This window comes from Tachysurus vachellii, chromosome 1, assembly GCF_030014155.1.
Source record: "Tachysurus vachellii isolate PV-2020 chromosome 1, HZAU_Pvac_v1, whole genome shotgun sequence".
Classification (NCBI taxonomy): Eukaryota; Metazoa; Chordata; class Actinopteri; order Siluriformes; family Bagridae; genus Tachysurus; species Tachysurus vachellii.
Genome location: NC_083460.1, coordinates 23,782,054 through 23,794,472, shown reverse-complemented (window position 1 = coordinate 23,794,472; position 12,419 = coordinate 23,782,054). Strand labels below are relative to the sequence as shown.

The window sequence follows — 12,419 nt, the reverse complement described above, 5'->3', positions numbered from 1 at the left end:
CAGGGTCAAATACTTGCACAACTTAAATTCTGGTTCTCTTTCAACCCACTTTATGGACCATAAACACCCTTTCCAGCACCAAGTTGTAACAGCAAAACATGAAAAATCACTTCAGTGGTCAAGTCAAAGCACATCCTATGGGATCAGGTTTTAAACCAATGTGAAATCACCGACATGCAAAATGCTCACCACAGGCCAATTTAATTATTCTCCTAGTGATCTTTTGCACACTTGATATTTAATTTCCCTGTAAATCAGCAAGGAAACAGAATGGTGCATATTGAGTCTTAGAAGTATAAGACTCTATAAGAATTATATTTCATGTTCCAGCAATTTTAACCTTGTGTTAACATTCATACATTCATTAGATCCAGTGAAAAATTCTTTTCATTTATTTATTAGATCGGGTTCCAAGTCAATGCGCATTAGCATGATCAGTGCATTTCTACCTGGAACAATTACAGTAGGCCCAGTGACCAAGCTTTTAGCTCAATGCCCAGATCATAGACAAAAGAAACTGCACAATTCACGGTAAGACAGATTTATTTCCATCTTTGTTATTGGAAACATTAAATATAACTTCAGAATGACTGACAAACAGTTACAATTGTTGAATGTTGCTTTACAAACCAAGTGCTCCTCTCATGCCATTGCATTTTTTTTTTAAATCTTGTTCAAACACTTTTACGAATGTTCCTCAGCCAGTTTCTCTGCCTTCTGGACAACCTCCTCAATGGGACCCACCATGTAGAATGCCTGCTCAGGCAATGCATCATACTCTCCTGTTTAAGATAAAAGGAGCTTCAATAAGAACGAACTATAAACCTGTTACCTATAGAAACAAAACTGAATTAATGGAGGAAATTTCAGACCTGCAAGAATGCTCTTGAATCCTTTGATGGTATCCTTCAGAGGCACCAACTTGCCCATGTGTCCAGTGAAGACCTCAGCCACCTGGAAGGGCTGGGACAGGAACCTCTGGATCTTACGAGCACGAGCTACAGTCAGCTTATCCTCTTCAGACAACTCATCCATACCCAGGATAGCAATAATATCCTGCAGAGACTTGTAGTCCTGCAAAGACATGCATGATCATTAATGCAAAACTGAAAATATTAGGGTTAAACAAATATCAGAAATTCACTGTAAACTTCAGGCATTCAAACTACCTTGAGTTCCATTACATGCTACATACCTGAAGGATCTTCTGTACACCACGGGCCACATCGTAGTGCTCAGCTCCCACAATGTTGGGGTCCATGATACGGGAGGTGGAATCCAGAGGGTCCACAGCAGGGTAGATACCCAGCTCAGCAATGGCACGGGACAGCACAGTGGTGGCATCCAAGTGGGCAAAGGTGGTGGCAGGGGCAGGGTCAGTCAAGTCATCAGCAGGCACATAGATGGCCTGAAAAACATCAAGAATTCAAACCCAATCAAAATACTCAAAATAAATAAGTCAAAAATCAGTTGCTATAAAAGCAGGTACAAACCTGTACAGATGTGATTGAACCTTTCTTTGTGGTGGTGATTCTTTCCTGCATGGTACCCATGTCAGTAGCCAGAGTTGGCTGATAACCCACAGCAGAGGGGATACGACCCAGCAAGGCAGACACCTGAAAAAGGACAAGATGTGAAATTTGCCTGCCAGAGTCACACTTTATGAAGAGTCGGATATCTGTCAGTAATTACCTCTGATCCAGCCTGGGTGAAGCGGAAGATGTTGTCGATGAAAAGCAGCACATCCTGTCCCTCTTGATCACGGAAATATTCAGCAACAGTAAGACCAGTCAGAGCCACACGGGCACGAGCGCCTGGGGGCTCATTCATCTGTCCATACACCAGCGCGACCTGGAGGCAGAAAAAACGTTAATGTCTAGCCAGCTCTCTGCTATGGCAGGAAAAAAGGGACGCTAAAAATCTAGACAAATATGTAATAAACTTGAATTACCTTAGAGGTGGTGTCCTTCAGGTTAATGACACCAGACTCAATCATCTCGTGGTACAGATCATTTCCTTCACGGGTCCTCTCACCCACACCAGCAAACACGGAATAACCACCATGGGCTTTAGCCACATTGTTGATCAGCTCCATAATTAACACAGTCTTTCCTACACCAGCACCACCAAACAGACCTACACAAATATTGTAGAGAAAAGAAAAAAATAAATAAATAATAAATAAAAAATCAATTCAAAGGCTCATTTACACAATCCCAAATTACAAACATGAATCTCAAAAGTTTATATAAATATGGAATAATTGCTTTCTGCCAAAAGTCTAAAACTTACCAATCTTTCCACCCTTGGCATAAGGGGCCAGAAGGTCAACCACCTTGATTCCTGTGACCAGAATCTCCTGTTCCACGCTCATGTCTGTAAACTCTGGGGCCTCAGCATGGATGGGAGCAGTCCTAAATACAAAAAACATTTTACTTTCCAGAATTAAATCTGTGGGACAAAACTCCCATGTTACACAATGATACACATTTGTTCTTACGTTTTTGTGGTGATTGGTCCTCGCTCATCGATAGGCTCACCAATGACGTTCATGATCCTGCCGAGCGTCTCAGGTCCCACAGGGATTCTGATGGGGGCACCAGTATCCAAAACCTTCTGGCCACGCACCAGACCCTCAGTACCATCCATAGCAATAGTGCGAACAGTGTTCTCCCCTTTTGGACGAAAAAATAAAAAACATTTATACGCTACCAAATCCCTAAAATTATACTGATCTTTACAAACATTTCCTTTCAAATCCTAAGCCCAACCACCCAAAAAGTAAATGATCTCACCCAATCTCTAATTGCATACTATGTATAAATTTTATTCTATAAGTAGAAGCTGTGAAAAGCAAATACTTACTCACTGAAGTAAACTACTGCTTTGTTGATATTTTACTGAACAGAAAACCTACTTGATATGAAGAATTCTAACTAATGTAAACAGTGATCGGGATATTGCCCATCTTTTGGCAGGGCTTAACTACAACCCCAGGCTCACCTGCGGGTTCAGGCGGTCTTAACTACACACCTACTGTACTAGATTTGCTTTAAGGTGAACAGAATGCCGGCTATTGACACTCCTGGTGAACAACAGCCCAACATATCTAAACTTCTAACTCTTAAATAACCACATAACAGAAAATATAAAACAAATAGATGCAAACAATTCATTTTGGGTTGTACAGGTGTAAATGTCGTTGCTTTAAGAACATAAGATTCTTCTTAAGATGAAGTATTTAGTGCATCTGGTCACTGGTGTGAATCGTGTATCATTGTCCATCAAGCCACCCTAATACAAGACACTTTACAAGTAAAAGCTGTTTCAGAGCATTTACCCAGATGCTGAGCCACCTCCAGGACGAGCCGACTGTCACGACCGGCGACCTCCAAGGCGTTCAGGATCGGTGGGAGTTCTTCGTCGAACTGGACGTCCACGACGGCACCGATGACCGCCACGATGCGACCGCTGGCGACGGCGGCAGCAGCAGCAGGAGCGACATAATCCCTGCCTGTAAAATACAGACGGGGAAAAGAAAACCAAACCCACAGTGAGACAATGGGGGTGAAAAAAAAAACATTCACAAAGACGCAAAGGTTACGTTTTATTTTCTTAAAACTTCTGATGCTGCTTTAATGCTGCATGTCGGCGGCTCGAGGTCAAAACATTAGCTACAATAGCTAGCTGTCGGTGCCGGTCACAACACATACACACACAGGTTAGCGAGATAAAAACAAATAAAAAGCGCTGAGTTACACCACATTAACGTCAAATAAATAAGCAGGAAGCCGGAAGTTTTACAAACAAACAATGTTAATATATACAGCGTTACTCAGCTAACTGCTACATTAGCACCTTGTTAGCTTACCGGCTAATCTCACTTAGCATCCGTGTCACTTCGTGTTGCCGTGACACATAAAGGTCATTACGGTTTTAACGCGATCACCATTAATGCTACTTTCCCGATACGTTTCGTATTGAGCAGACGCGTCATTCTTAATCAATTAATTCGTGCACACAGTTGATATTAAAGAGCTCTAGTGTGAAACGTCTGCGCTAACAGTTTGAGGCCTGAGCATGCGGCCCTCGTTCAGGACGCGTCATTCATTTAAGTGCAAAACCTCGTGAAGCAACACAGAAGACTAATGAGTGTGTATCTTACGAGTATACAGTGCCGCTGGAGCTCCGGTAAAAGCCTTCAGGGTGGTAACCCCGGGCCTGAGAGCCTGCAGAGCCCCCGTACAACAGCGTCCAACAGCTCCCAACATCGTCAAAATGGCTGAAGGTGGAACAGGACGGCGGCTTGTTACAGTTTATATACAGCCAGGGCGTGTCCAGAGTGCGCACGCGCCGAGCATGGCGGCGCCTACATTGCGCATGCGTGCTTTTCTGAAGGACAGCTTCATAGACAGGAGTCAATGGAAAACTTGTATTCTTGGTGTCTATTTTAATCTCAGTGCTCTTGACTTCTTTGTGGTTTCGTGTACAATAATTCTGCCAGATCATTTAAATCACCTTTAAACTCAATGACTTATTTTGCACATACAATAAAAAAGAAGCATCAGCATGTAATACCATGTTTCCCTTGAACAGAAAGTGTCATAGTGTTCCTGGGTTAGGCCGTGATACACTAGAACCAGGATAACTGAAGCAGATTACTGAAGATGAATGATACATCATACATCAAGCTTAGATATAGATATAATAATACACGATGTATAGTAATCTTAGATACTAGACATATACTGATTTATAACATTTACTGATCCATTAATAAAGGAACCCGGACAATAACATGATATTTTCAGTATGTGTTTTAGAAACTGGTAGGTGGTCAGACCATGTTGGGTTTTTCTACATGGTTTATAAGTTCTAACCTTTGAAATGTGACAAAACATTATGAAGAACATGACACTAATGTAAGTGGACAAAGGACAAATCCTAGACATACAGCTATATAACCTTCTATATGTTGCATGCTAGGAAGTCAATAACAATAAAATGTTATTACATGTCCACTATTTGTAATGTTTTTATCTGTTTCTCTTCTGACATTTTATTTCGTTTAATATGTTCTTAAGGTGTCTGAATATATAACCATGAGATGGGTTATTTGCCTGGTGACTGAAGTTCTTTTTAAAACCATATAACTAAATGTTTTGTAATATTGTACCAGTAATAGTTCTTTAATGGACCAGAATGGTTACTTGTGAATTAAATGAAATCTTTAGAGAACGTGTACTCTAATTAAATAAATATGTTTATCAACACTAATAAATACAGAATAAAACTGTACAATCCATAAATAAGGAGTACAAGTTTTGCATTTTCCTATATACTCTAAATGTGTTCAAGAGCATCTGTTTGGTGTCCAACATTTCTTTATATAGTTTTTCCAATGAAGAATAATGCGACTAGCCAAGCACCAGGAGCAGATTTTATTATTATTATGGTTATAATAATAATAATAATAATAATAATAATAATAATAATAACAGTAATAATAGTAATAATAATTATTATTATTACTATTATTACTGTTATTGTTATTGTTATTATTATTATTATTTGTGTTATTATTATTATTATAACAATAATAATAATAATAATTATTATTATTATTATTATTATTATTACATGTAACTTCTGCTCAGGAAATTACCACTTTCCACCAGCAGAGGGTTTGGTCTGCCAAACATTTCCGGGTCATGTCCTGATTCCTAAGTACATAAACACACCAAGAACACTGATTCACTGATTTTTTTTAAGCTCTGAGCCTTGATATCTTATTGATTAGAGTTTAAGCTTAATGAAACATTTAAACTTTCTAACCAACCGTGTTGAAAAATGGTTCTGTCCTCGAGTGTCCACTAGAGGGCGCTAGTGGTCAAAGACGTCGACCTACATTTTACATTTACATTTACAGCATTTAGCAGACACTCTTATCCAGAGTGACTTACATTTTCTTATTTCAGTTTATACATCTGAGCAATTGAGGGTTAAGGGCGTTGCTCAGGGGCCCTGCAATGGCAACTTGGTGGACCTGGGATTCGAAGCAATGACCTTCCGGTCAGTAGTCGAACACCTTAACCACTGAGCATCCCATATAGCATAGAATAGCATGTAAAACTTTTTAGATGGCTGATTGTATTAGCTGTACAAATTGTGTTGCTTTAATTGGTCTTTCAGGTTTATCCCTATCCCAGTTACATTCTCAGATTTCCAATTAAATGGTTTAAATAACATTTATAATCATTCTAAATGCATTTATGTTTAAAAGCACTAAAACATGTCACAGTTATGCATCCTGTTTCCCTTCTCCAATTGTTGGTGCACATGTCTGATACTCCACGCAGAGCTTTCAAGAAAATGATTTAGTCTGTCCTTGAAAATCTGCTTGCTTTACCTAGGCATTGTCCTTTAATGAGGCTGGATCATTCAAGATGAGACTTTGCATTGAGGCTATAAAATGTAAATGTAAATGAGAGTAACTACGTTCCACAAGGTTTTTGTTTTACAAGTCATTATGAAACTTTAATCCAGAGCACTATACATTCATGTCATTTGTACAAGTGAGTACAACATGTACAACATGCGTACGTCAACATCTTAACCACGAAGCCAACACTTTCTAGTGTACAGTACTGTTATAACAACTGCATAAAGGCCATGGATTGTGTAAGTGGTACAGTTCACACTTTATGGCCCATACACATACTGTATAAATAATGCAATATTATGCATGTCTCAATTATTATATTTTGTATACTCACATACAGCAACATCACATAACATTTGCATGCTTCTAAGTAATAATTATAAAGAAAACTCTAGGTTAGCTCACACAACTAACCCAAGTCCATATGCAAAATTTAGCAGCATCCAGCACAAATAAATTACTGGATCAATTCCTTTAAAAAAAAATCCCTTTATCGCTTCAATACACTCCTTACTTTACATTATACTTTCCTTACCAACATCGAAGAGCATTACCCAGAAGCCTACAGTTGAACAGTGTTTTACTTTTCTTATAATGATTTCAGTGATTATACAGTGTAATGTTTTTAATTAGGAGATGGACCTCTGTTTGCCAGTCCTGATGTGTTTTTAGACATTAGAGGCTGATTTGCTTTGCTTTGAGGCTGCTGTAACTGAGCTGTAATGCACAGATGGTGCTGCTGCTGTGACCCTGTTCAAACATGATTGTAGCGGTAACAACATTAACTGCAGTGTTTGGATGTTTGTCCTGGATGCACTGGCACCTGCATGATAAGACAGCATTTAGCATTTTGTGTAAATAAAAGTTTAGCTCTAATAACCACATTATCGCTCCTGTCTTTTGAAATACACTGTGTTTATTTTAGTTGCATTTATTCCCTAGTTGGGTTTACTAATGTGCTCGTGCAGAATCTATCATACGTGTGTAAAGATGATTTATATTTAGTATATTTTCCATCCATAAATAAGCATGGACTACTGCTACCTGAGATCACATATTAGAGCAGAAAAAGGGTTAAGACAGAAGGGTTTTACCTGATCTCTACTGAAGCACTGTAATTCCTGTACAATGTCTTACAACCCAGTTTGCATATTACTTATATATCTCAACATAGCACTCTATTTATACTGATTATATTCTCTGGTGGTCCAAAGACAGGATCCAGGAACCAGGGAATAAAATGGATAAAATGGGAGGGTTGTGTCAGGAAGGGCATCAGACATAAATCATGTGCCAAAACTCAAATATGCGTGCCGACCCCGAAAGGTTTTCTTGCACCTTCTTCGTACTTGTTCAGTCTCTTGTGTACTTGTTCAGTCTCTTGTCACTTCTAGAATGGATTACTGCAATGCACTGCTGGCAGGTCTACCTATGAACGCAATCCGTCCTCTGCAAATGATCCAAAATGCAGCTGCACGGCTTGTTTTCAACCTGCCAAAGTTCTCGCATACCACCCTGCTGCTGCGATCCCTCCACTGGTTTCCGGTAGCTGCATCACTCCTCGCACTGCCTCTCAGGGTAAGAGGCAAGTATACTACAAGACTTCTCTGTTCTGGCACGAAGGTGGTGGAACGAACTTCCCCTAGAGGTCCGGACAGCTGAGTCACTGGCTATTTTCAAGCGGCGGTTGAAGACCTACTTATTCAGGAAACACTTCAACTAGCACTTCTTTTCTTATCTTTTGCATTTTAAAAAAAAATTGACACTTTTTCATTATAACTTTGAACAAATGTTTTAAACTCATGGTATCTTAAGTATGTAACCTAGTGAGCCAGCATTAATGTATTCATTCATTCATTCATTCATTCATTCATTCATCTTCTACCGCTTATCCGAACTACCTCGGGTCACGGGGAGCCTGTGCCTATCTCAGGTGTCATCGGGCATCAAGGCAGGATACACCCTGGATGGAGTGCCAACCCATCACAGGGCACACACACACTCTCATTCACTCACACAATCACACACTACGGACAATTTTCCAGAGATGAAAATCAACCTAACATGCATGTCTTTGGACCGGGGGAGGAAACCGGAGTACCCGGAGGAAACCCCCGAGGCACGGGGAGAACATGCAAACTCCACACACGGGAATTGAACCCCGACTCTGGAGGTGTGAGGCGAACGTGCTAACCACTAAGTGCGTGCCCCCCTTTAATGTATTCAATGTTAGAGATTTAAGCACTTATGTACGTCGCTCTGGATAAGGGTGTCTGCCAAATGCTATAAATGTAAATGTTTTCAGCCAAAGGACAATGCTGTATTTGAGCCTTATGAGTATTCATAGTCTGTGACCCGGTGAGCCAGTATCAGGATGTGTTTACTGATAAAGACTTTCTGTAAGTCACTGTGAAGAAGGCCACCAGCCAAATGCCATAAGTAAGTTCAACACTAGACTATGAGACTTAATTAGTTTATTCTTTACTATTCTTTATATATATATATATATATGTACAAACAACATATATATTGTATTATATTATATTATATTATATTATATTATATTATATTATAACAACAAATGTTTTTAAGTAAATGTCTGCAGCATCAGTGGTGCTTAGAGAGCAAAGTCTTTATTAGAAGAGAAGCCTTTATTTTGTCACATATACATTACAGCACAGTGAATTTTTTTCTTTGCATATCCCAACTTTGGATGTTGGGCTCAGAGCACAGGATCAGGCAATAAAGAAGGTTGTGGGTTCAAATCGGGGGCACAGTGGCTTAGTGGTTAGCATGTTCGCCTCACACCTCCAGGGTTGGGGGTTCAATTCCCGCCTCCACCTTGTGTGTGTGGAGTTTGCATGTTCTCCCCGTGCCTCAGGGGTTTCCTCCGGGTACTCTGGTTTCCTCCCCCGGTCCAAATACATGCATGGTAGGTTGATTGGCATCTCTGGAAAATTGTCCGTAGTGTGTGATTGCGTGAGTGAATGAGAGTGTGTGCGCCCTGCGATGGGTTGGCACTCCATCCAGGGTGTATCCTGCCTTGATGCCCGATGACGCCTGAGATAGGCACAGGCTCCCCGTGACCCGAGGTACTTCGGATAAGCGGTAGAAAATGAGTGAGTGGGTTCAAATCCCAGGAACACCAAAATACCACTGTTGAGTTTTTAATGTTTATCAGTATTATGCCTCAATTTAAATTCAGATTGCAAATATGTATTCACAAATTCCCTCGTATGAACTCACTATGATGCTTTACAAAATATCTAAACATAAGCAAATAAATCTAATAAATTTGAAATAGTTTTTCACTGAAGGAACTGGTGTGACGCAGATTATCTAGATAAGTGGTTAAGCCTCTGGGTTGCTGATTGGAAGGTCAGGGTTAAAACCCCAGCACTGCTAAGTTGCCACTGCTGGGCAGTTGAGTAAGGCCCTTAACCCTCTCTACTCCAGGGCTGCTGTATTGTAGTTGCCACTATCCTCTGAGTCCAACCTCCTCACCTGCCAAGAAGTATTCCACTGTGCTGTTATGTATATGTGGTGGTGATAAAAGTTTCTATGCCCCTAAGTTCAATCTCCAAATCTTGCCTCAACAAGTGGAGTTATAGTAGAGAAGAAGAAAGTTTACATAATTTGTGATGAATATCACGTTTGCCCACCATTTGCCTATAATAATACTTCTTTATTTATAAAGCACTTTTAAAAGAGCCAAAGTTAAACACAAAGTGCTGTACATCATAAAATGCAGATAATAAAATAAATAAATATTACCAAAATAAAATAACAGCAATAATTCAGAATTAAACAAAAGCCAGGGAATAGAAATATGTTTTCAACCCGGTTTTTAAATAAGGACACAGTGGGTGTCGCTCTGATGACCTTTTGGTGTCAAGAAGCAATTGATAAGCTGACCTAAGCGAACGAACAGGACTGTAGGGGTCGGGGTCTGACCATTTAATGATTTACGAACAAATATAAACTGAACCCTATAATACACCGTCAGCCAGTGAAGTATTTCCAAAATTGGTGTTATATGGTCATATTTTATAATTTTATAATTTATAATACTACAAAAATGTATATTATATACATTATAATGTATATAATATACATTATAACTGACTTTTATGGCTCTTTTGTTATAACTTCTTTTCTTGTTCTTCAATGAAGATGTGTACAGTCAGAGAGGATCATAGCAACTATTCTATTGTGACTATAGTGCCTGAATTAGACACAATTTTCTATACAAAGCTCTATTCTTCAAATTTAGATAGATAGATAGATAGATAGACAGACAGACAGAAAGACAGACAGACAGACATTTAAATACAAATCACCAGGATGAGGTAGAAGTCTTGTCTTCCTTTCCACTGTGTCAGATGAACGCATGAGTTTCTGTCATTACGTGTCTACAGTGAGAGGGAAGCCAGGAGAGAGCAGGTCTTTGTGTTGTAGAGCTTTCCTTTAATCATGTTAAGCTGAAATACTTTTAAAGGATGGTGTAGGAAGTGTTGCTTCTTGCAAACTAGAAGGTTTAATATAGCATAGCTAAGCTGAGGTTATGTATATCTCTCATCATATGAGCTAAGCGGAACCATATCATCTTCTCTTGGTGACAGCTGACCTAATGAATGACTTCCATTCGGAAGGTTAGCAGTATCTGATTGATGGGGCATGACAGCAGGTAGGTGGTTGGGACTAGATTGGTGGGAGGAGCATTGAGAGTTAGTCGGGCTGAGCTGAATGGCCGTAGTGTCCTGAAGTGTGTTCTCGCTGGTCTCCATCTCGAATGCGGTTCCACTCATTAAACCCCAGTGGTTTGGCCTTGTGTTGGCATGAGAAAATTGAGCAGAATGCTGGCGGCTAAACATGCAACACATGGCAAAAAATGAAAGTGCCACCAGAAGGAGGAGGGGCCCAATGATGATGGGTGGATTGTTAGCCGGAAGAATTTTACCAAAGCCGAAAGCACCCAAAAGGGTGATGTTGATCCCAGCCAGCATGAGGCATAGTCCACAGGCGCAGCACAGAGCCGGAGACGGGTGGCTGTGCGGATGCAGGGATCGCTTCTTCTTCACCACAGACGGATGTCTGTCTCGTTTAAAGCAAATCATCCTCCCTCTGGAGTCTCGTCACTTTCTCAGCACTTTCCTAGGTATCCAGTAAGACAGAGAAAGGGAGTGGGACAGACAGTGATGATTAATGAATGCAGCAGGAGGAGTGGAATAACATTTACTGTTGTGCTAATATCCGTCCGGCTGTGTCATTTCAGAGGGAACTCTCGGGAGGGGCAATTCAATTAGTGTAGCCAAGTCCAGATGACTGCAATGATGAGTCGCTTTGTAAATGGCTCAAATTACTGTGCCATATAACATTATTACTTGGTATGTCTGTGAAAGGATCTTTTGGTTAGGTTTTGGTGATGTAAATGTCTGTGTCTGTGTCTGATATTAACCAGGAATTTGTTTCTCTATGGACTCTATAGAGTTTATTCAGAATCAGAACTGCTGGATCCTGATTCTCTTATTAAAACATACTAGATAGAGTAAAGTAGAATAAAAATAAACAGAAGGCACAAAAACAGTCTTGGAAAAGGAAAATGGTACTGTGTTAGAAATGTAAGATATCTAAAAAGTTAAAATAACTTCAAAACAGGTCAACTTAAGAATATCAGTCATTGTATGTTTTCTATTTCCACATGTTGCAATTTTGCAATTCAGTTCAATTAAAATCCACACAATTCATTGCAACTCACAAATAAAATCATGTGCTGATTAGAACATAACATTTAACAGCATATTGATTATGCTACACATTTTGTATATAGAGTATATACAGATGTAAAAATTTCACACTTACCAAAGAGTTTATATTTCCAGCTTTAAAAAGTAAGATGTAGATGCTCTGTGTAATATGGTAATGTTATTACTCATAAAAGTGCATTGAGTGGCTTTGAAATGTACAACAGCACCAT

At 39.6% G+C, this 12,419-nt stretch overlaps 1 protein-coding gene across 1 annotated transcript; it reads right to left on the bottom strand.

Annotated features, from left to right (window-relative positions):
• Window positions 1–525: 525 nt before the first annotated feature.
• On the bottom strand, window positions 526–4,323 carry atp5f1b (ATP synthase F1 subunit beta). The gene is made up of 10 exons (XM_060878586.1): window positions 4,166–4,323; window positions 3,341–3,514; window positions 2,501–2,675; window positions 2,293–2,414; window positions 1,952–2,136; window positions 1,693–1,851; window positions 1,494–1,616; window positions 1,196–1,408; window positions 873–1,074; window positions 526–782 (listed from the first exon to the last, which is right to left on the bottom strand). Exons 1-10 carry the CDS (start codon window positions 4,269–4,271, stop codon window positions 685–687), a joined length of 1,557 nt encoding a protein of 518 aa, XP_060734569.1. The 5' UTR covers window positions 4,272–4,323; the 3' UTR covers window positions 526–684.
• Between the last annotated feature and the right edge of the window lie 8,096 nt (window positions 4,324–12,419).

Coding starts and splice junctions, on each gene's coding strand:
- atp5f1b (XM_060878586.1), bottom strand. CDS start 4,271: ATGTTGGGAGCTGTTGGACGCTGTTGTACGGGGGCTCTGCAGGCTCTC. Junction 3,515..4,165: donor TCCAGCGGCACTGTATACTC/GTAAGATACACA, acceptor TGTATTTTACAG/GCAGGGATTATGTCGCTCCT. Junction 2,137..2,292: donor TGCCAAGGGTGGAAAGATTG/GTAAGTTTTAGA, acceptor ATATTTGTGTAG/GTCTGTTTGGTGGTGCTGGT.